Below are 22160 nucleotides of genomic sequence, written 5' to 3' on the forward strand. Positions count from 1 at the left end.
TGCACACAAAATAACTGTTGAATGACAGTTAAAGCTCTAGAACTGTGTCAGTTGTCACAGAAAGAAAGGAACTGACACCAGCGCGAGCAGGTATATATATATATATATATATATATATATATATATATATATATATATATATGTCAGAAAAGGCATTACCAAAGGTAGGTAACTTATTCTTTACTACTCCTTTTTTCATTATATTGGGTTAGGGAGCTGTCTTAAGAAATTTCTGCGTGGTATATTATCAGAGTTTAAAGAGGCAGTCTTTAAATCTATGTTGCACTAATAATACTCTATGAAGGTTGTACTTGTTATCTGCACTATTATGGCCTGTTTGTAATCGTGCCTTTCCTATTTTGTAGGCAAGTGGCCAAACGCCTAAAGTAAAGAAAACCATAGTCAAAAGCAAAAGGAGTAATGAGCACAAGAGAGGCAGAAGCCTGTCCTTCATAGGTGACACTGAAGACGAGGACTCTTCAACTATGGGTAGCCCTACCAAAAAAGGTGGAAAAGAAGCAAAGAAAAGGAAAGCCGATGATAATAATAGTGGTAGCCAATTAAAACAAGAGAGTTCTCCATGCTTTAAGAAAGCTAAAACAAATAAGGACACATCGAACGACGTCGCAGCATGCAGGTATTTCTTCTACACAAGCATTATTTATCAATGTGCAAATCCTTAACCTTTTTATTTATTTTGTGCTTTTCTCTGTAAAGGATCGATGCTGGCTCTATAAGCCTTGACAGTTTACTTCTTTGAAAAGTTTACTTCTTTGAAAAGGAGATTCACACTCACGTGTGCAGATGCACATACCCTGACCCGTTTAATGGATCTGATTCACAAAACATTTACCCACTAAAGATTGTATGTTGGCGTGTAAAGAGACAGTTTTATTAGTCAGTCTGTGTTTTGTGTTCACAAAACATGAATTCACACTTGTTGAAGGATTAAACCAGAATTTATTTTACATCAGTGTGCTTTAAAGTTATGTATAAAAAGAAAATCTGCTTCAAGGGGCCAGGCTTGGGCATTCCATGGCATGAATTTCGCAAAAAGATTGTGACCACCCACAGCCCTGAGAGTTGGAGGCTATTCACAAACATTTGCCAGGTACATTCCCACCCTGGAGCCAGAGAATAATGTACTCCTGTCAAGGAAATTAGTAACCAGGGTTGGAATGGGGAAGCAACATATCCTGTGTAAATGCCTAGGAAAAGTGCATTAGTGCTTTCTAGTTTCTTTATACATTTATTTTAGCTAGCATAAGTGCAGTTAACTAGACAGTTACACATGCTTACATGCACAGCATATATATACAAATGTGTTTGCTACTGGAAAGCTACAACTGTCCAAATAAGCATACATTTAGTTCCAGCTATAGGGGGAAACCTTCGGGACCTTTTTGTGAAGTGGGCCAGCTAGTTTTTGCTTCATAAAAACAATATTGGGTGTCAATCAAGGGTTGTTCTGAAAAACATAGTTATTAGCTTATTAGCAAAATGTGTCTACCAACCGGTGATTACGAAACCCTGCCTTGTTTTAGAAGAGCTCTCAAAAGATACTCTGATTGTATACATTTTAATAAACCTTCGGTGTCGAAATCCAAACATGTTCTAGTTTCCGTGCTACCAGTCTATAAAGCTAAACCTCCGGAGCCGAAACTTTCGACACCAAAACCGGCGTCCAAAGAAAGTACTTCAACTAAAGATCCAAAACAGAATGAGATTGTGTATTAATTCAGAAACAGGACAGATGTATGCCAAACTTCCTGATAAGAGTAAAATGGGCTTACAAGAAGACTACCACATTCCTCTAAAAAGGAAACATGTGGGTACTAACCCTTCTCCACCTTCTTCAACCATTGATCCAAATTACTCATTACACCTACACATTCTCCTCCACCACCATCTCCTGACCCACAGGATACAGGGGAAGGGGATATAGATGACTACACACCACAGGATACTGACCCACGGGATAATTATAATGCTGACCCTCAACCAGATAATCATCTCGACCTATATCCATCCAGACCTTCTCCTCCGGAAAACATTGGATATATTGAGCTTGTTAACAGAGCGGCCCAATATCATGGAGTAGAGCTTCGTAAAGAGACTTTAGAGGAGGATTTTTTGTTTTACAGATTAAGTTCATCTCAAAGGGTTACACAAACATTACCAATGTTAAAGGGTGATGCTTAAAAATACTGATGACATCTTGAAAGACCCTGTACGAGCTAGAATCATCACTCCCAGGGCAGAGAAGAAGTACAAATCTGCAGCTAATGACCCTGTATATTTCAAAGGCCAGTTACCCTTGGACTCTCTAGTAGTTTCCAACACTCGTAAAAGAGTTAATTCGCAAACAGGGGAGGCCCCTCCTCCTGATAAAGAGTCTAAATTATTTGACGCTTAGGGCAAAAGAATAGCGTCGTAAGCAGCTAATCATTTGGCGCATTGCCAATGCTCAAGCACTATTGGCAAGGTATGACAGAGCTCATTATGATGAGCTCGAAAATCTCATTGAATTTCTTCCTGATGAGCACAAGTCTAAAGCTAGTGCCCTGATTCAAGAGGGTAAATTAATAACTAACACCTCTATCAGGTGTGCTCTAGATCAGGCAGACACAGCAGCTCGGGCAGTAAACACTAGTATACTGCTCCATAGACATGATTGGTTAAGAATTTCAGGAGTCAAGCCTGAGGTACAAGCCTCTATTCTTAACCAACCCTTTGACAAAGAACACCTCTTTGGTCCAGCTGTTGATACATCACTGGAAAAGAGGAAAAAGGATACTGACGTTGCTAAGTCCATGGGGGCCTTACAATCACATTCCAACAGTGGGTCCTTTCATCCCTCATTTTACAGGGGCAGCTCCAAAATATGTCTACAGACAATCCCTCCTCCTCTTACAAGGGCAACAATCAGTCGCCCTCTTCAAGAGGTTATTTTAAAGGTGGATATAGAGGAAACAACAACAAGGGAAGAGGCAGATGTTACTCAACACGCACTTCCCTTGCAAACACCAAACAGTGACTTCCTTTCAATACCCTACCACCATTCCACTCCTGTCGGGGGACGTCTTTCTCAATTTCTACCCATTTGGAATACGATTACATCAGACAAATGGGTTCTACAAATGATCCAAATCTGGTTATTGCCTGGTGCTTACAAGCACTCCACCAAACATTCCTCCAAGATCACACCTCATGTCACAAGAACATGTCATCCTTCTAAAGAAAGAGGTTCTCTTTGTTGCAGAAAGGTGCAATAGAACCAGTCCCTTTACCATACCAGGGAGCAGGGGTGTACTCCCTCAACTTTCTAATTCTCAAAAAGGACAGCTCTCTCAGGCCTATATTAGACCTCAGAGAGCTAAATCTATACATTCTGTCGGACCATTTTCATATGGAAACACTCCAACAAGTGTTGCCCCTTCTTCAGCAAGGCGGCTTTCTCTGCACCCTGGATTTAAAGGCCACTTACTTTCATATTCCAATACACCCTGCGCACGGCAAATACCTCAGGTTTGTGGTAGCAGGTCAGCAATAACAATTCAAAGTACTCCCATTCGGAGTAACAACCCCACAAAGGGTTTTCACAAAATGCTTGGCAGTAATCGCAGCCCATCTAAGAAGGCAACATATTCATGTCTTCCCATACTTAGACGACTGGCTCATAAAGGCCAGCTCGCACAACAGCTGTCTACGCCACACACAAAAAACTGCAATTGCTCCACGAGCTAGGATTCACAGTAAATCTGTCTAAATCCCATCTCCAACCATCCACATCTCAAGCATATCTAGGAGCTACTATAAACACACAAAAAGCTCTAACATACCCAACTCAAGCCAGAGTTCGGAATATACAAACCCTGATGTCTCAGTTTAAGCCTCAACACTCCTTACCAGCTCGAGTGTTCATGCAGTTACTGGGAATCATGGTGTCTTGCATTCTTATAGTCCCCTACACAAGACTTCAAATGCACCCACTACAGGAATGCTTAGCACGTAAGTGGAACCAAGCTCACGGTCAGTTAGCAGATCTAGTGTTGGTGGACAGCCTCACCCATTGCTCTCTGCAGTGGTAGAACACACAAAAACGTTTAAAAGGGCGGCCCATCAGCGACCCGGTTCCACAGATAGTATTGACAGCAGACGCATCAATGACAGGTTGGGGATCGCATCTCCAAACCCACACAATTCAGGGCATTTGGAACTTGCTGCAGAAACAGCTTCATATAAATCATCCAGTGCTGCTAGCCATTTTTCCGGCGCTGAAAGTATTTCAAGTTTAGTTAGTATGCAAGACTGTCCTAATTCGTACAGACAACATGACAGCCATGTAATACATACAAACACAGGGAGGGGGACTCTCTCTCTAGCTGTCACAGCTAGCACAGACCATCTGGAAATGGGCCATACATCACCAAATATATCTCCTAGCAGAACACCTTCCAGGAGTAAACAATCAGATGGCAGATTTGCTCAGTCGTCAGACACAGCAAATCCATGAATGGGAAATACACCCTCAAGTTCTCCCCCCATTCTTCCAAATGTGGGGATTCCCACATATAGACCTGTTCGCCACACTTCTTAACGCAAAATGCCAAACTTCGTGTCCAGGTATCCACACCCATTGTCCAAAGGCAATGTACTATGGATGAATTGGTCAGGGATATTTGCTTACGCTTTTCTGCCTCTCTCACGCATTCCATTAGTGATTCGGAAACTCAAACAAGCGTCCCTGACACTAATCCTAGTTGCTCCCACATAGGCACGTCAACTTTGGCTCACAACCCTATTGGAACTCTCAGTAGTTCCTCACCAAAAACGGTGTCTTACACCCAACCTCCTCTCACAGAGCCATGGAGACATAAGACGTCCAGACATCAGTCAACTCGATCTGGCTCCTGAAGTCTTTGAGTTTGGCTTTCTTAATCTACCGTCAGACTGCATGAATATTATCAAAGAGTCTAGACGTCCTACCACAAGACCTACTATGCAGCAAAGTGTAAGCGGTTTTGTGATATACTGCAATAACAACCAAATCAATCCGCTTGATGCTTCTGTGCAAAACATTATATGTTATTTGTTACATCTACAACGCTCCAATTTAGCATACATGTCTATACGCTTACATCTGGCTACAATAGCTGCCTACCTCCAGTATAGACAACATCTATCTCTTTTTAGAGTGTCTGTTATCTAAGCCTTTATGGAGGGACTCAAAAGAGTCATTCCCCAGAGATGTCCACCTGCTCCAGTGTGGAATCTCAACATTGTTCTCACAAGACTAATGGGCACACCCTTTGCTCAAATTTGAACTGCAATTTCTCACATGGAAAGTCACTTTCCTTGTTGCTATCACATCACTCAAAAGAGTGGTTGAACTTCAGGCATTAACTATAGAAGAACCCTTTTTACAAATGCACCAAAATAGTGGTTCTTCTGACTAATCCTAAGTTCCTTCCTAAAGAAATTTATGCTTTTCATATCTTATATAAACTACTAGCCGCAGATTCCTTAACGTAGAATTATCCCCATGCGTGAGACTGGATCTGGAAAATCTTTGCCACAGCACCTCTGCGCGCTGGGGGCGGTACCACGCAACCCCGCCCTGACGTCATCCGCAGACGTGACGTCAGCGAGGTCACATAAGTCCCACCCTGGCGCTCTGATGTCAGTTTTCTTCAGAGAACTTTTCCTCGCCACAACACGGAGCCATCACAAACAAAACTGTGGGAACAGTGTGCGAAAAAATCAGTGAAACAAAAAGGGAAGAAGCGAATGGTGAGGATCAGCACCATTAGGGACAGTGCCAAGCACTGCTTTACTGAAAATCATGGAAAGGAAAGAGCAGAGCACCGCTCTGAGAAGTAACCCTGCAAAGCGAAGGCGATAACCTCCCTGAAGGCAGAAAAAACATGACAAAAATGACGTGGCAGACAACAGAAAGTCTGCAACCACAATCTATAACAGTGAAGGGCAACAATTCCGGAACAGGAGTAACGACAAAGCACCCCAAGACAACACCATCAAGGAGTGTCGTATCCCCTGAAAAAATCTAAGGGCAGGGGCACCGCCAAGAAACCCAGAGAATTACGAAGGAGTCAAAACCCCAAGCAATGAAAAAGAGAGAGAAGATTATGAATAGGCCCCACACTGGAATAACCGGGGTGTAGGGATGCAGAACTACACATGAACCTACCGTCCAATGACCACAAAAGGAGTGGAACAAATAAACAGAACAAAGCATCCCGCCAGGGAGGAAGACAAAGAGGGCACCCGCAGGAGACAAATGCCACCCGGAGGGAGGCGAGTGAAGAAGACCAGCTGAAGGGTCCACGCAGAACAGGGAGGAAGGGCGGGTCGTGAAGGAATCTGCGGCTAGAATCGTTGCCTTTGGTTCACTTTGACAGCACTCTATTGCTCACATTGTTGTATTATTATTGGTTGCCTTAATCCTGTGCAATTATTGCTAGAATCGTCTTCCTCCCATACCCTTGATTCCACGGGTTCTGAGGAAGATTCGCCAAGACCGGGCCCAAGTTATATTGATCGCCCCGGATTGGCCAAGAAGCGTGTGGTACACAGATCTTCTCCACCTCTCCTCGTTCTCTCCGCTCCGTCTCCCACTGAGGGCAGACCTCCTCTCGCAGTCGGAGGGGCAGGTTCTACACCCCCACCTCCAGAGCTTACACCTTCATGCCTGGAGATTGAACGGGGCAACCTGAGTTCTTTCTCTCTCCCACCTGATGTGGTGGATGTTATTTTATCGGCCAGGTGACACTCCACCAAGTCAATTTACTCCTACAGGTGGTCCAAGTTTGTAAAATGGTGTGGAGAGAGATCCATTGACCCTTTAAAAGCCCATCTTTCTGAGGTGCTCCAGTTTGCTCTTTCCTTGGCTCAGCAGGGATGTGCTGTGGCCACGGTCAAGGGCTATCTATTGGCCTTATCGGCTTTTCTATGTCTACCTGATCAACCGTCATTATTTAAATCTCCGGTCGTACTGAGGTTTATCAAACGTCTTACAAACAGGTTTTCACCTACTCCTTTTGTAATGCCACAGTGGGACCTTAATCTTGTCTTAACTTTTCTGACGGGGTCCCCGTTTGAGCCTCTTCATAGTTGTCCTATGAGGCTGTTGTCCTTTAAGACGGTCTTTCTTGTAGCCATAACCTCGGCAAGGAGGGTGAGTGAGCTTCAAGCTCTTAGTTCTAAACCCCCTTTTCTAACATTACATGCTGAAAGGATGGTACTCAGGACCAGGTCTGCTTTCCTGCCCAAAGTTGTAACTCCGTTTCATTTGGGGCAGTCTATTACTCTCCCTGTTTTTTATCCACCTCCTCATCCCTCCAAGGAGGAGGAAAGGCTTAATCGCCTGGACCCAAAGAGAGCTGTTAGCTTTTACTTGGACAGAACGAAGGACTATCATCGGGACGATCAGCTCTTCGTGGGTTATGTTGGACATTCCAAAGGAAGAGCGGTGCACAAGCGCACTCTATCAAGATGGTTCATCCTTGCCATCAAGATCTGCTATGCCCTGGCTGGTAAGGTTCCTCCTGAGGGTATTAGGGCTCACAACTAGAGCTAAATCATCTACATCTGCTTTGGCCCGGGGTGTTCCTGTTGCAGATATTTGTAAAGCCGCGACTTGTGCCTCCCTCCATACTTTCGCAAAGCATTATTGCTTGGACTCTGAGATGAGGAGGGAGGGCCACTTCGCGCGCTCTGTGTTGCAAGACTTTCTGGTATAGGAAGGTGGACACCCTCCTCCGGGAGTGGGGACTGCTGTGGGAATCTATTCACAAGGTGAGGAATCCACTGGCAGATGTATCCATCAGAAGAACAAGTTACTTACCTTCGGTAACGCTTTTTCTGGTGGATACAGTATCTGCCTGTGGATTCCTCACTGGCCCACCCGTCTCCCCGTTGTCAACCTTTGTATACCTTAAAAGTTGTCTTGTTTGAGATGTTGTTATGCTTTCTGGTACATTTGTAGGAAATGCTTCTTTTGTTTAGCTCTCCTTTTGTTTATGTACTGTGTATATTTGATTGTATACTGTGTATACTTTGAGTTTGTCGTTGGTCCACCTGTGCGTCTCGGGGGCACGGAAAAAATGGGTGGAACTGACGTCATCACGCCGACGTGGCTCTCTTATGGCTCCGGTGACGTCATACGGAGTCGCGAGCGGAGCCGATGCATTATGACATCGTCCACGTTGGCGTAGAGAGCTGGGGAAAAAAGTTCCGTGGAATGCTGGCGCAGGGGATATTCACAAGGTGAGGAATCCACAGGCAGATACTGTATCCACCAGAAAAAGCATTACCGAAGGTAAGTAACTTGTTCTTCTACCTCTAGAGTCCTCAAATTTGAATATTGCAGACTGGATCTAAAAACGCATGCCATGGCTCTCTGGCATTGGCACCATCTCCACACTGGAAGTGGAGTCGAGGTGACGTCACTAGAGCCATAAAACAGCCACCTCAACATCAGTTCCATTTTTTTCCAAAACTTTTAACACAGGTTTGAAGCTTCTGTCTTTATGCAAGGAAAGGAATTTGGTGCAGTACAGGTGATATTTAAGCCCTCAGAAGCAAGGTTCAAGCCCTGTCATAAATGTGATGGACATGTTTTCTTTACAGCTCCCTACGATTGTTTATGGTGCCTCTGCTTGATACACAACTCGTTGGGATGTGATATTTGTCTGAAGATAAATTCAAAGACAATAAAAGAATGAGGGGCAAGTTTTTTTAAATGAATGGGGCAAAGGACAGCGAATGTCGTTGCTGCGCTAGATCTTGTTCTAAAGCCAGGACAGGATCATGGTCCCCTTCCCACTCCTCTCCCTCATCAAGCTCTTTGCTGGGAAATAGGCATCACCACAAAAAGCAGTAGCCGTACTCTTCTTCTTTTCTCCAGAGAGCCAAATCCAAAGTTAGGACTCTCGGAGCTTCTCCACAGCCCCAGTCTATGCCAGAGATATATCTAGTGGAGCTGCCCCTGACTCCAGCATTGTACCTCCATTGCCTATGCCTTTCTCAGTACCAATGCTGGCTTACCCTGAATTTCTGGCGATTGGAACCAATTCAGCATTGTACCTCCAAGCAATGCTTGAAATATTTAAAAAGGCAAGGGTGCCGTCTGGCCCCACGGGTCTGTATGGGGCTCTGTTTGGCTCGCTCCGACACCAATTTTTCCATTGGCACCATGTTCTCCAGCGATTGTCATTTCAGTGCTGCTTTCTGTCTGGCTACTGCACTGGCGCCGTGAACAAAGGAGAGTTCAACTTCCACACCAGTTCGATTGAGCTGTTGTAGGACTCACTGGACTAAGATAATGGTTTTCTATGCTTGCAGAAAAGAGGATACCCATCCTTCCACTTGCAGTGCATATTTCTTCAAACCCAAACTACTGTCGCATTCATGATGGTGCCAAGGAGGAGGAATAGAAGGAGCAGAACTGAAGTTGTTTAGCCCAGCCTTTTCCCAGTTTGCCTTTCTCCAATTTCGTCGGACTTTAAGCTTTGTGGGGCCTTTACTCAACAAATGTCAGTTACAGAGCCGCATTCAGTTTGTGGTGTTTGGGTGAACACCATGACTCAGAGGATTGCGGCTCCTGCCAGAGACTTAAGCTGAAGGCGCTCAAGGAATGTCATATGAAGTTTCTGGCGGCTCGTCTGTTGCAGTTCTTTGAGACCTTGCGGCCCAGGTCGTCTTCTCATGTGGAGGTCAGTTTGTGAGGCCGGCCTGTGAGAAAGTGGCTCTGTATATACTGTCCCTTAATAGGTACAGGATGTACAGAGTCCACAGTCCCCCAGGGTTTGACAGAGGCTAAAGTTACATATAACCTTACTCTCTAAAGTGGTAGCTTGGTCGAGCAGTAAGGCAGTATCAGAGGACAGTGTAAAGCATTTGTTGTACACACTCAGTCAGCAAATGGTCTCACACACTCAAGAACTGAACTCTAGGCCAATGGTTTATATACAAAAAATATATGCTTGTTTTATTTTAGAACCAACTCTTGGATTTAAAATATACTTTCTCAGAATGAGATGTTTCATATAAATACTTTTGCAATATGTAATTGACTTTTGTAAACAGTTACAAGTGGTTGCAATAGGCAACTCTATTTTAAACACAACAATGCATTGAGCTCAATGGAAAATTCAAGTTATTTGCCACAGATTACTTTTTAGATTACTTTTGGAATTCCAGAACTGGATCCTAGATTCAGTCCTGGGTCAGTACTCGGAATCAAGTGATGAAAGTCGACTTAATTACTGTAATGATTTTTAAACAATATTTAGCTATTTTAAAAGTTGACACTTAGAAAATATTTCAAAGAAAACAGTCAATGATTCCCTACGGAAGAAAATTCAAGTTGCAGGTACAGTATGTTCTCGTTACTTTTGTAATCCAGTACTGGGTGCCTAGACTCAGTACTGGGACCTTTATCCAAAACAGGTAAGTAATTACGTTTTCAGATATTATACGATTTTTGAAGAATATTTAAAGATTGCAGAAATCGACACTTAGAAGAAATTTCACAGAAAAACAGTCAATGATATCCCATGGAAGAAAATTGGGTTACGGGTAAGTACAGTTGTAAGTATTTTTCAGAGTCAGTGCTGGGCACCAGATCCAGCACAGGGAGCTCACCTAAGAGCAGGTGAGTAATTTCGTTTTCGTTACTCGGCTGATTTTTTGTGAATATTTTAAGATTTGAAAAGTCCACACTTAGAAGAAATTTCAGGAAAAAGCCAGTCAATGTTACCCTATGAGGAAATTAGAGTTATCGGTTTAAGGGTAAGTACTCGACTGGCAGAGTTGAGGTTCTGGGCATAGACTCAGGGGTCCCCCAGGATCAGTATGGTACAGTTGGTTCACCCTCAGCGACTCTAGGGCGGCCGGGTGCAGAGAGAGTTAGGCCCAATGTTATCCTATGAGGGATAGGGGGGCCTTGGTTGGTGGCTGCTGACTGGCAAGCCACGCGGCTGTGGGAGCTGGGCTCCTGGTCACTTACTCAGGGCAAGTGGGGAAGTATGGCCACTCGGGCGGCTGGGTGCAGGGTGCTTTTGAGCCTTCGGGCGCTCAATTGATTTCAATGGGAAATCTCCGGTTTAGAAAAAGACTGCAAGCTCAGGGACAAGGATTCTTCAGGTGCCACCACCACTTCGAGAGGTAAGTTGGGTAGTTAGAGGATAGGTAGGTACCCCGGGATTGGGCACAGGGGGCCGCGGGGTGCCGCGTGCAGGGGTGCCTTTTGGTGTCGGGGAAATCTTACCCTCTGTTGAGTGCGGTAGGGGGGGCACCTTGTTCTGAGGCTGCAGGCTTCTTCAGGAGTGTCGAGGGAGGTCCTTGGGTGCCGGACTCGGGGTCACAGTCGCCGTGGGGTCGTCCTTGTGGTCTTTGTTCACTCCGGCACTGGCCAGGCTTGGCTGGTGCAGAGTGTGCTGGGTTTGCGGTTCCGGGCTGCTGCCAGGGATTAGAGGTAGGTTTTGAGTAGAGCCTCTACTCATGGGAGTCCCAGGGGCTTAGAGCCAAAAGGTAGCCAGGTCCTCCGGGGTTTGTGAGGTTGCTGGCCACAGAGAGATGCCGGGTTGGAGCAGGAGCAGGTTCGAGGGTCGACAGGCCGGTAGGGCTGGTGCCAAAGCAGTTGGTGTCTTCCTCTTTTTAGCAGCTGCAGGGCAGGTCTTCTTTCTTCTTGCTCTTCTTTTTAGTTTTGAATCTGGAATCTGGGGAAGGAAGGTTCAGGGTGCCCCTAAATACTAGATTTAGGGGCGTTACAGGTAGGTGAAGGGCAGGGACCAATGGGTCCCTGTCCTGGGGTGGGTACACCCCCTATCCTGCCTCTCTCCTGTGGGAGGGGGGCAGTAGCCTAGTCCTGATAGGGTAGGGCTCCCCATCTTCAAGATGGCGAGAGCGGGGAGATGTGCTTCACCTCGCCTCCCCCACCTGAGGGGTGGGGTTGGCAGGCTGGCACATCCCCTGTCCTTATTTGGGGTTTCCGGCCAAAGCTTCCCGCCAGAGTGGGGGGTTGCAGTGGCCTGGGGAAGCTCACAGAGGCGGCATGCCTTTGAAGCTTCCCCCTGCCCATCCTGGGGGAGGAGATTTAGCACCTCACCCAGGATGTGCATTGTTGCAGGCCTAGGAGAGCAGGGGCTCTCCTACCCAGGGGTCCAGCAACATGTCTGCTGGGTGGCAGCCTAGGCAGCCTCAGAGCAGACGTGGATTGTAGGTTAGGTTTTAGGGGGCACCTCTAAGATGCCCTCTGGGGTGCTTGGTACATTAAATCCCACACTGGCATCAGTGTGGGTTTAATGTGCTGAGAAGTTTGATACCAAACTTCTCAGTCTTTAGTGTTGCCATTATGGTGCTGTGGAGCTCGTGTTTGACGAGCTCTCAGCACCATGTACTCTTAAATGGCAGCACTGCACTGACAGTGCTCAGGAATGGACCTGGGCACTGTAGGGGCACAGGGCTCCTGCTCCTGTGCCCACACCATTGGCATAAGGCACCCAGCTAGAGGGGTGGCTGATGTATGCCATGGCAGTGTAGGTGAGGGGCATGGCACACAGGGATGTGTGTCATGTCGACTTTGTCTTTGTCTTGCACCCAAACACTCAGCCTGCAAAGGCAGTGTGTAAGGGTACAGGGCCTCTAAGGGTGGCACAATGAGTGCTGCAGCCCTTTGAGGACTTCCCTGGTCACAAGGCCCTGGGTACCTAGGGTACCATTTACCAGGGGCTGACATGTGGCCAGGGTTTGCCAATTTGGGTTTGGTTTGTTTTGGGGAAGGAACATAGGCCCTGGGCACCTGATTGGCAGGAGTCCAGGGCACACTCCGTCAAAGTACATTAAGCAATTCAGCAAAAAGTGGGGGCATACCATGCAAGAAAGATGGCACTTTCTCACAAGGCCTTCTTCCAAAACAGAGGTCTGTTCATGGGGCTGTTTCAGGAGCCAGAGCCGTTCTCCGGGATGTTGTACTTCAGAGAAGTCCATGGGTAAGCACAGGCGTTTGAAGGCGCGGCATCTCCGACTTCGCTGCATGGAGACTCTGTCTCAGAGGGCTTCTCCCGCTCGCTGGTCGAGGAGTCCGATTGCGATTCCGCCTCGCGTTTTTCTGGGAGCCAGGGCATCAGTGGCCCAGATGAGGGAGTCTTTTAACTCTCTACACCTCAACTTTGGTCCTCCGCCTGCTACTGGAAAGCCCATGGGCTCCAAGCACCGGTGGGTTTGTCTTCGATGATGGTTGGGCCATTTGAGTCTTTAGGTCTGCGCTGGTCACGCCAACTCCGCTTCGGCGCAAGTGCACAGCCCTTCGGGGACTCCACCTGAGGCGTCCATTATCGATCAGCTGACTCAGACATTGACGTTGGTGGCGTCGATCGAAGTGTCTCCTATCGACGTTGAAGCGTCTCCTTCTGGACGTCATTCGGCATCTGATACGGAGTCGGTAGAGCAAACTCGGGGGGAAGTGGTATTTTCACTTCCTCCAAAGGGTGAGACTTTGGAGGGTCACCTTGCAACGGGTGATGCAAGGAGGCCTAGGATTTTTCAGCCCAACTCTGAGATTATTCCATTTCAGGTGGAGTAGAGTAGGATATCTGCTTTTAGTTAGGCTAATGAGCTGGAGTTCTCTTCAGTCTCTGGTCATCCTTCCCCACCTAGCCTTGCTACTGAGGCAAGCTCCTCCTTTGCGGATATGTTGAGGAGAGTGGTGGCAGTGTTGGATTTGTCACCACCCTAGGTGAAGTCCACCGACCCTCTAATTGATGTCCTTTGCCAGGGTCAGTCAGGGGAAGAGCCTGTTCTGCCATACAGTGAAGCCCTTTTTAACATATTCTTAGAAACTTGGGCCATGCCTGATTCAGGGGTTTCGGTGGACCACACTAAATCTCGCAGGCATCTGCCTGCTGCAGGAGATCCATTTTGTCTGCTCAGACATCCTACCACGCGTAGCCTGGTAGTTCAAGTGGCTACAGCCTCACAAGATATGGATTCTTCTCCTAAGACTCCATTAAATAGGGACTCTCTGAATCATGATGCATGTGGCAAATACATCTTTGTTTCTGCAAATTCTGCGTTAAGGTCTACCAACACATCTTGTGTCCTGGGGCGTTTTTCCCATGCTCTGTCAGATACCTTGCAGTTTATGTTGCCATTGCTTCCGGATAGCCTCCATTCTGATGTTGAAAACTTTATTGGAGATGTCCAACAGGCAGCTAAGCTGATAAGATGTGGCATGGATACTGCTGACTCAGTAGGCCGGGCCAAAGCATCTTCGGCGGCGCTCCGGCGTCATGCATGGTTAAGTCAATATGCCCTTTGACGGCGCTGGGGCATGGGCCGATTCAGCATTGAGACGCTTCCATGATAGGGTCTTAATTGCTCTTTCTCTTTTATATGTTCTTTAATTTTGAACCTATATTTGGGTTGTATAAATGTTTATCTTCTCAAAACGGCCTAACTTGTTAGGGCATTGACATGTCCCTGTTTTGATTACACCTTGTTAGTCTTTTTGCAGGTGCAGATGTCTGTAACAGTTTAAGTGGTATAAGGATACCTGAGGTATATTCTTTTTCTTTTTTCCTCTAATAATAGCTTAATGCGCAAGAGGTAATTTGAAGGTGTTGTGTCTTCCAGTTAGGAAGATTACCTTTTTACACGCTTCTTTCGGCGCAGTTTGGTATTATGGTATGTATTACTGTTCACTTGCAGTATCTCTTATACAGACATATTACTTATGCCAATTGTGAGACCTTGTATGCAGAAGGTATACTTGTTTTCTGTGAATACTCTGAATGTCCAACTCAGGGTAGTTGTGGTCTCTGGTTTCTCCAACGCAGTCCTTCTGATGGATACATCTGCCAGTGGATTCCTCACCTTGTGAATATCCCCTGCACCAGAATTCCACGGAACTTTTCTTTCCCAGCACTCCACGTCGACGTGGGTGACGTCCTAATGCATCGGCTCCGCTCGCGACTCCGTACGACGTCACCGGAGCCATAAGAAGCCCACGTCGGCGTGATGACGTCAGTTCCCTTTTTTCTGGCCGTCGACTCGCAATGGTTTTTTCCAGTGCTCTCTAGCTACTTTGTAGTTTTGCTGTGTTACTGTTGAAAATCTGGTATGTCTTCGACGAGGAAGTCGGGCTTTAAGCCCTGTAGGGAATGTGGAGGTCTAATGTCCATGACTGATCCACATGAAGACTGCTTGTGGTGCCTTTCTTCGGACCACGATGTGGAAGATTGTGCGTGCTGTAGGAGGATGAATCCTAAAGCACTGAAGGAGAGGAAGACTAAACTCTTTATGAAAAAGATAGGTGAGGAGAAGAGAGGGAGGAAGAAGGAGAAGTCGAGGCGGGAGTCGTCGACTTCGAGGTCGTCAAAGTCGAAGAAGCATCATAAAAAAAGAAAGCATTCTTCTCGACGTCGGTCCTCGAAGAACAGGAAATCGAGGTCGACTTCGCCCCGTCGGCGTCGAAGCAAGGACTTGTCACCTTCTCCTTCGAAGTCTCCGAGAGGATCTCCTTCGCCGAAGCGGGCTCCAGCGCGCTCATCGGCGCAGTCCCCGGCGCAGTCACCGGCACCGTCAAAGGCGTCGTCTCCGGTTCGAGTGGAGTCGGAGGTTTCTATTGATGAGCAGGAACAAGAAGAGCCTACTCCGGTGCCTGATGAATCTGCGGCTCCAGTAGAAGACGCTGCGGAGCCGACACCGGATACTCCACAAAGGGATACAGGTTGTGTTCCTTATCCACAATTCCCGGCTCCAGGTACCGATTCAACGCAATTTCTAAATGCCATGTATGGTATATTTAATACGGCGGCCTTCCCATCCGGAGCACCAACTGGTCCCGTGGGTCCTATGGCGTATACGCTAGGGGTGCCGCAGCATTATGCTCAGGCCCCCTTTCTGCCCTTCATGCCGATGGCGCCTTCATGGCAGTTTCCGGCGCCGACTGGGGATCCCTCAAGGCTTCGGATGGATCATCCTGTTTCGGAGCCTTCCTCGGCGCCGTTGTCGGCGCCGCGTCCGGCGCCGCCGACTCCTTCTGTGGCTCCGCCGACTCCGGTACCTCTGGCTCCACAGACGCCGCGTACGACGTCGACGACGCCGGCTCCCCGGATTCAATCAAGAAGGGAGGCCCAAAGGGTATTGGAAGAAGGAAGTTATAGAGCAGAGGTGGAGGAAGGTGAAGTGGACACTTCTTCTGATGAATTTGAGGGAATAGAAGAAGCAAGTGGTTTGGATACGACCCCAGAGTGGGAACAAACTTCTGCAAGATCTTCTCCACCACGGGAATTGGCACCCTACCATGTGGTTATTAAGAAGGCCGCAGATCTGTTAGATTTGCAGCTGCCCTCTGTGGAGTACAAGTCTAACTTGCTTACGGAGGTGTTGCACTCTCCGACATCAACTTCGGAGCCTTTGTTGCCTTTTAATGAGGCCATCTTGGAGCCGGTTTTGGAGGTGTGGAGGAAACCTCTTTCTTCTCCGGCGGTTTCCAGACAGGTGGCAAGAAGGTACAGGGTGGCACCTGGGGATCCTGATTTTTTGACAACGCATCCATCTCCGGAGAGCCTAGTTGTGCAGGCTTCTTGTTCGAAACATGCTTTGGGTGCTTTCCCTCAGTCTCCAGCAGATAGGGAGTCCAAGAAAGTCGACCAGGCGGCTAAAAAGTCTTTCTCTTCAGGAAGAATGGCACTGAAGTCATCTAATGCCACGTGCCTGCTGGGACGTTATGTTCATGCCTTGATGGACTCAATAAAATCTTTAGCCCCTAAATTGCCTGAGGGTGACAAGGCGTCCTTCTTGGAGGTGGTTGCGGACACTCAGGCGGCTGCCAGACAGGTGATCCAGTCAGGGCTGGATACGGCGGATTCGGTGGCAAGAATTATGGGTTCATCTATAGCCGTGAGAAGACAGGCGTGGCTCCGTTCCTCTGGATTCTCTGCGGATGTTCAGGCCACATTGGTGGATCTGCCATTCGACGGACAGAAACTGTTTGGGGAGAAGGCAGACTCTGCCCTACAACGATTTAAGGACAGCAGATTGACGGCAATTTCCTTGGGTCTGCAGGCACCTACTAGGGGTTCAGCTTTTAGAAAGTTTAGGGGTTTCGGAAAATCATCCTTTCGCTCCTTCCGACAGCCTCAGCAGCAACAGCAGCAGCAACAACAACAGAATCCCCTTTATAGGTCCTATAGAGGGAGGCAAAGGGGTCGGAGAGGTTCTGGACGCAACCCCTCTTCTTTGTCCTCCTCCTCTGCTCCCAATGAGGCTTCAGGGAAGCAGCCCTAGATCCCCCATCCTAGATCATGCAAGTCCTGTGGGGGGTCGGGTGTCCTACTTTCTACGGGGTTGGAAATCTGTTACAACAGACCTTTGGGTTTTGAACCTCGTAGAGACTGGGTACGCCCTTCCCTTTTGGGAGTTTCCTCCCCCTTACCCTCCTTGCCAAGGTTATTGCTCGGAAGACCATCTGCATCTCCTGCAGAAAGAGGTTCTAGCCTTGCTTCAGAAGGGTGCAATAGAGGTGGTTCCGGAGCAGGAAAGGGGTCAGGGATGCTACTCCCGGTATTTTCTGATTCCCAAAAAGGATGGCAGATTGCGTCCGATTCTGGACCTCAGAGTCTTGAACTTCTACCTGAGACAGGAGAAATTCAAGATGCTGACCCTTGCGCAGGTTCTTCAGGCGTTGCAGCAAGGAGACTGGATGGTGTCGATCGACTTGCAGGATGCATATTTTCATGTCCCAATCCTGAAGTCGCACAGGAAGTATCTCCGGTTTACGGTTGGGTCGCAACACTACCAGTTTGCGGTCCTTCCGTTTGGTCTTACTACCGCACCTCGAGTCTTCACATAGGTGATGGCAGTGGTGGCTGCTCATCTCAGGAGGTCGGGGATTCCGGTATTCCCTTACCTGGACGACTGGCTTCTGAAGGCAGAGTCCCCAGAGATGGTGCAGCATCATCTGCAGGTAACATCTCGGCTGTTATTCGACTTGGGTTTTTCAATCAATGTGCCCAAATCTCACCTGGTGCCCTCTCAACGCAGCCTGTTCATAGGGGTGGTACTGGACACTACTGTGTGTCGAGCATTCCCTCCTCCTCAAAGGATTCTCGACATTCAGGAAATGGTCCCTTTATTCCACAATGGAGCGGTTGTTCCAGTTCTGAAGGTCCTTCGCCTGCTCGGTCTGTTCGCCTCCTGCATTCTGTTGGTCAACCATGCACGCTGGCACATGAGGGCGCTCCAGTGGTGCCTCCACAGGCAGTGGTATCAGCACAATGGAGATCTCAGGGAGTCGATCAGGATCTCCGGAGAAACTGCAGCGGATCTGTCTTGGTGGAGCGTGGAGGACAATCTGTCCCAAGGAAAGCCCTTCCATCTTCCTCCATCGGTGGCCACAGTGATTACGGATGCATCCACTTTAGGGTGGGGTGCTCATCTGGGGGATCTGGAGATCAAGGGTCTTTGGTCTCCAGAGGAGAGGTTGCTTCACATCAACCTTCTGGAATTGCGGGCGATTCGTTTGGCGCTCAAGGCCTTCCTCCCTTCCCTTCGTGGTCAGTCGGTTCAAGTCCTGACGGACAACACTACCGCGATGGGGTATGTCCACAAGCAGGGAGGAGTGGGGTCGCGTTGTCTCTGCAGAGAGGCTCTGCGTCTCTGGTCCTGGTCTCAGGACCATCAGATTTGTCTGATGGCAAATCATCTGGCCGGGGTGCTGAACGTACGTGCGGACAGTCTGTCAGCAGTTCTCTGCCGATCACGAGTGGAGGCTCCATCCGGAGGTGGTTCGTTACGTCTTTCGGACGTGGGGAACCCCTCGGGTGGACCTGTTCGAAACCCGAGAGAAGGCGCACTGCCCGTCATTTTGCAGTCTCCAGTATCCGATGCAAGGGGCGTTGGGGGACGCGTTTCAGTTGAGTTTGGGCTCGCAACTCTTTTACGCGTTTCCTCCCATACCCTTGATTCCTCGGGTTCTGAGGAAGATTGGCCAAGAAGGGTGTGGTACACAGATCTTCTCCACCTCTCCTCGTGCCCTCCGCTCCGTCTCCCTCTGAGGGCAGACCTTCTCTCGCAGTCGGAGGGGCAGGTTCTACACCCCCACCTCCAGAGCTTACACCTTCATGCCTGGAGATTGAACGGGGCAACCTGAGTTCATTCTCTCTTCCGCCTGATGTGGTGGACGTTATTGTATCGGCCAGGCGACACTCCACCAAGTCCATTTACTCCTATAGGTGGTCCAAGTTTGTTAAATGGTGTGGAGAGAGATCCATTGACACTTTAAAAGCCCATCTTTCTGATGTGCTCCAGTTTGCTCTTTCCTTGGCTCAGCAGGGCTGTGCTGTGGCCACGGTCAAGGGCTATCTTTCGGCCTTATCGGCTTTTCTATGCCTTCCTGATCAACCGTCACTATTTAAATCTCCGGTTGTACTGAGGTTTATCAAGGGCCTTACAAACCTGTTTCCTCCCACTCCTTTTGTAATGCCTCAGTGGGACCTTAATGTGGTTTTAACCATTCTGATGGGGTCCCCTTTTGAGCCTCTACATAGCTGTCCGTTGAGGCTGTTGTCCTTTAAGGTGGTGTTTCTTGTAGCCATAACCTCGGCAAGGAGGGAGAGTGAGCTCCAAGCTCTTAGTTCTAGACCCCCTTTTCTTACATTACATGCTGAAAGGATGGTTCTGAGGACCAGGGCTGCCTTCCTGCCAAAAGTTATTACTCCTTTCCATTTGGGCCAGTCTATTACTCTCCCTGTTTTGTATCCACCTCCTCATCCTTCCAAAGAGGAGGAAAGACTCCATCGCCTGGACCCGAAGAGGGCTGTGAGTTTTTATCTGGACAGGACTAAAGACTTTCGTCTAGATGATCAACTCTTCATTGGCTACGTTGGTCATTCGAAGGGTAAAGCGGTGCACAAGCGCACGCTATCGAGATGGATCATCCTTTCCATCAAGATCTGCTACGCCCTGGCTGGTAAGACTCCTCCTGAGGGCATTAGAGCTCATTCGACTAGAGCAAAATCATCTACATCTGCTTTGGCCCGGGGTGTTCCTGTGGCAGATATTTGTAAAGCCGCGACTTGGGCCTCCCTCCATACTTTCGCGAAGCATTATTGCTTGGACTCTGAGATGAGGAGGGAGGGCCACTTCGCGCGCTCTGTGTTGCAAGACTTTCTGGTATAGGAAGGTGGACACCCTCCTCCGGGAGTGGGGACTGCTGTGGGAATCTATTCACAAGGTGAGGAGTCCACTGGCAGATTTATCCATCAGAAGAACAAGTTACTTACCTTCGGTAACGCTTTTTATGGTGGATACAGTATCTGCCTGTGGATTCCTCACTGGCCCACCCGCCTCCCCGTTGTCCACCTTTGTATACCATGAAATACGTCTTGTTTGGAATGCTTGTACATTTGTTGGAAATGCTTGTTTATTTAGCATCCTTTTCCTTTGTATACTGTGTATATGTGTTTGTATACTGTATACTGTGTATACTTTGAGTTGTCGTTGGTTTACCTGTTCGCCTCGAAGGCTCGGAAAAAATGGGTGGGACTGACGTCATCACGCCGATGTGGGCTTCTTATTGCTTCGGTGACGTCGTACGGAGTCGCGAGCGGAGCCGATGCATTATGACGTCGCCCACGTCGACGTGGAGTGCTGGGAAAGAAAAGTTCAGTGGAATGCTGGCGCAGGTGATATTCACAAGGTGAGGAATCCACAGGCAGATACTGTATCCACCAGAAAAAGCGTTACCGAAGGTAAGTAACTTGTTCTTCTCGCTACTTAGCGGAGGGCACTTTTCATTGAATTCAGGTGGTGCACGGAGAGCCTTTGCTTTGGATAATCTTTAGTTCTGATGGCTACATCTGCCTGTGGATTCCTCACCTTGTGAATATCCCCTGCGCCAGGTAAGGAATCCACAGGCAGATACTGTATCCACCAGAATAAGCGTTACCGAAGGTATGTAACTTGTTCGTTATGCTTCCTGGTGAGAGGGTTATGCCAGTTTTATCATGTGATGGGTTCCTTACCTGTACATAGGAATTTGTTCCATGGAAGTGTGCTCCTTTTACGGAATACATTACGTTTGGCAATTCAAGGTGTCTGATTTTAATTCTTCTGAATACTTAAAGTCTTGGTTTCTTCCATTTTTGGAGATTATATGTATTCTTATGTTGAATTTTGGAACAAGGTTGTTCTGTGAGGTCTGCTTCTAAGGTTGTCTGAGATGCAGTGTCTGAATATTTACCTTAGCGCTGTTTACGACCATGTTTTACATGGTTGGGAAGATTTATGTTTTTATCAAAAGTGAAGGTTCGCTTTTTGATCCTTCTTCACTTCACTTTAAGAACATCCTGGATATTTCTATACTCTTTAGCATTGGTACTATTGATAGTCCTACATTTTCTTTCTGGAGGTTGGATGTTATCTGTCTCCTTCCCCCTCCCTGGCGCGCCTTCTGGCCCCACAGGGTTCGTCCTCGGCTCTAACCGAGCGCCCTAACTCTGACTCCACAGTCGCCGCAACATCTGGACATGGCCCGGCGGGGCATCCCACGGTGTCTAGCCCTTCCATAGCGCGGGCGCACAGCCTTCCGGGGCTCCCTGCGACCTCGCTGGAGGTGGCAGCGGTGCGCTGCACATGACCGCTTCGGCGCACTCTTCCCCCGCAGGTTTCCACCTCGGCTGATGTAGAGTCGGTGCTGGTCCGATTCCAAGCTCTCGACACCTTTTCGGAGGTCGCCGACGCCGGCTTGACTCGGACGGCCAAAGCCTCAGCGGGGGTCGTCGGCGCCGGCTCGACTCCGGCAGCCGAGGCCTTTTCGGAGGTCACCGGCGCCAGCTCGACTCCGGCAACCGAGGCCTTTTCGGAGGTCGCCGGCGCTGGCTCAACTCCGGAGCTGAGGCCTTTTCGGAGGTCCCCAAAGCCAACTCGACTCCGGCGGTCGAGGTCTTTGTCAGAGGTCGTCAACGCCAGCTCTACTCCGGGAGACGAGGCCTTTTCGGAGGTCGACGACGCCGGCTTAACGTCACCTCGACGCTGTTCAACGCCGGTACCATCTCCGGTTTTATTGGTGGAAGATGTAGTCCCAGTGAATTCACCGCCCCCTGAATCACTTCCACGCTCTCTGGCGCGCA

General features: G+C 48.3%; 1 protein-coding gene across 22 annotated transcripts in view; it reads left to right on the plus strand.

The window, feature by feature from the left end:
- The window catches only part of BAZ2B (bromodomain adjacent to zinc finger domain 2B), a 1481286-nt gene that overhangs the window by 1352713 nt on the left and 106413 nt on the right, over positions 1-22160 (plus strand). For all 22 annotated transcript variants that reach the window (XM_085645472.1, XM_085645482.1, XM_085645489.1 and 19 more), the window contains one exon: positions 366-637. In XM_085645472.1, the coding sequence (XP_085501598.1) occupies positions 366-637 (272 nt within the window). The remainder of the gene's footprint in view (positions 1-365; positions 638-22160) is intronic.

Source organism: Triturus cristatus, chromosome 3_1 (assembly GCF_964204655.1).
Source record: "Triturus cristatus chromosome 3_1, aTriCri1.1, whole genome shotgun sequence".
Lineage (NCBI taxonomy): Eukaryota > Metazoa > Chordata > Amphibia > Caudata > Salamandridae > Triturus > Triturus cristatus.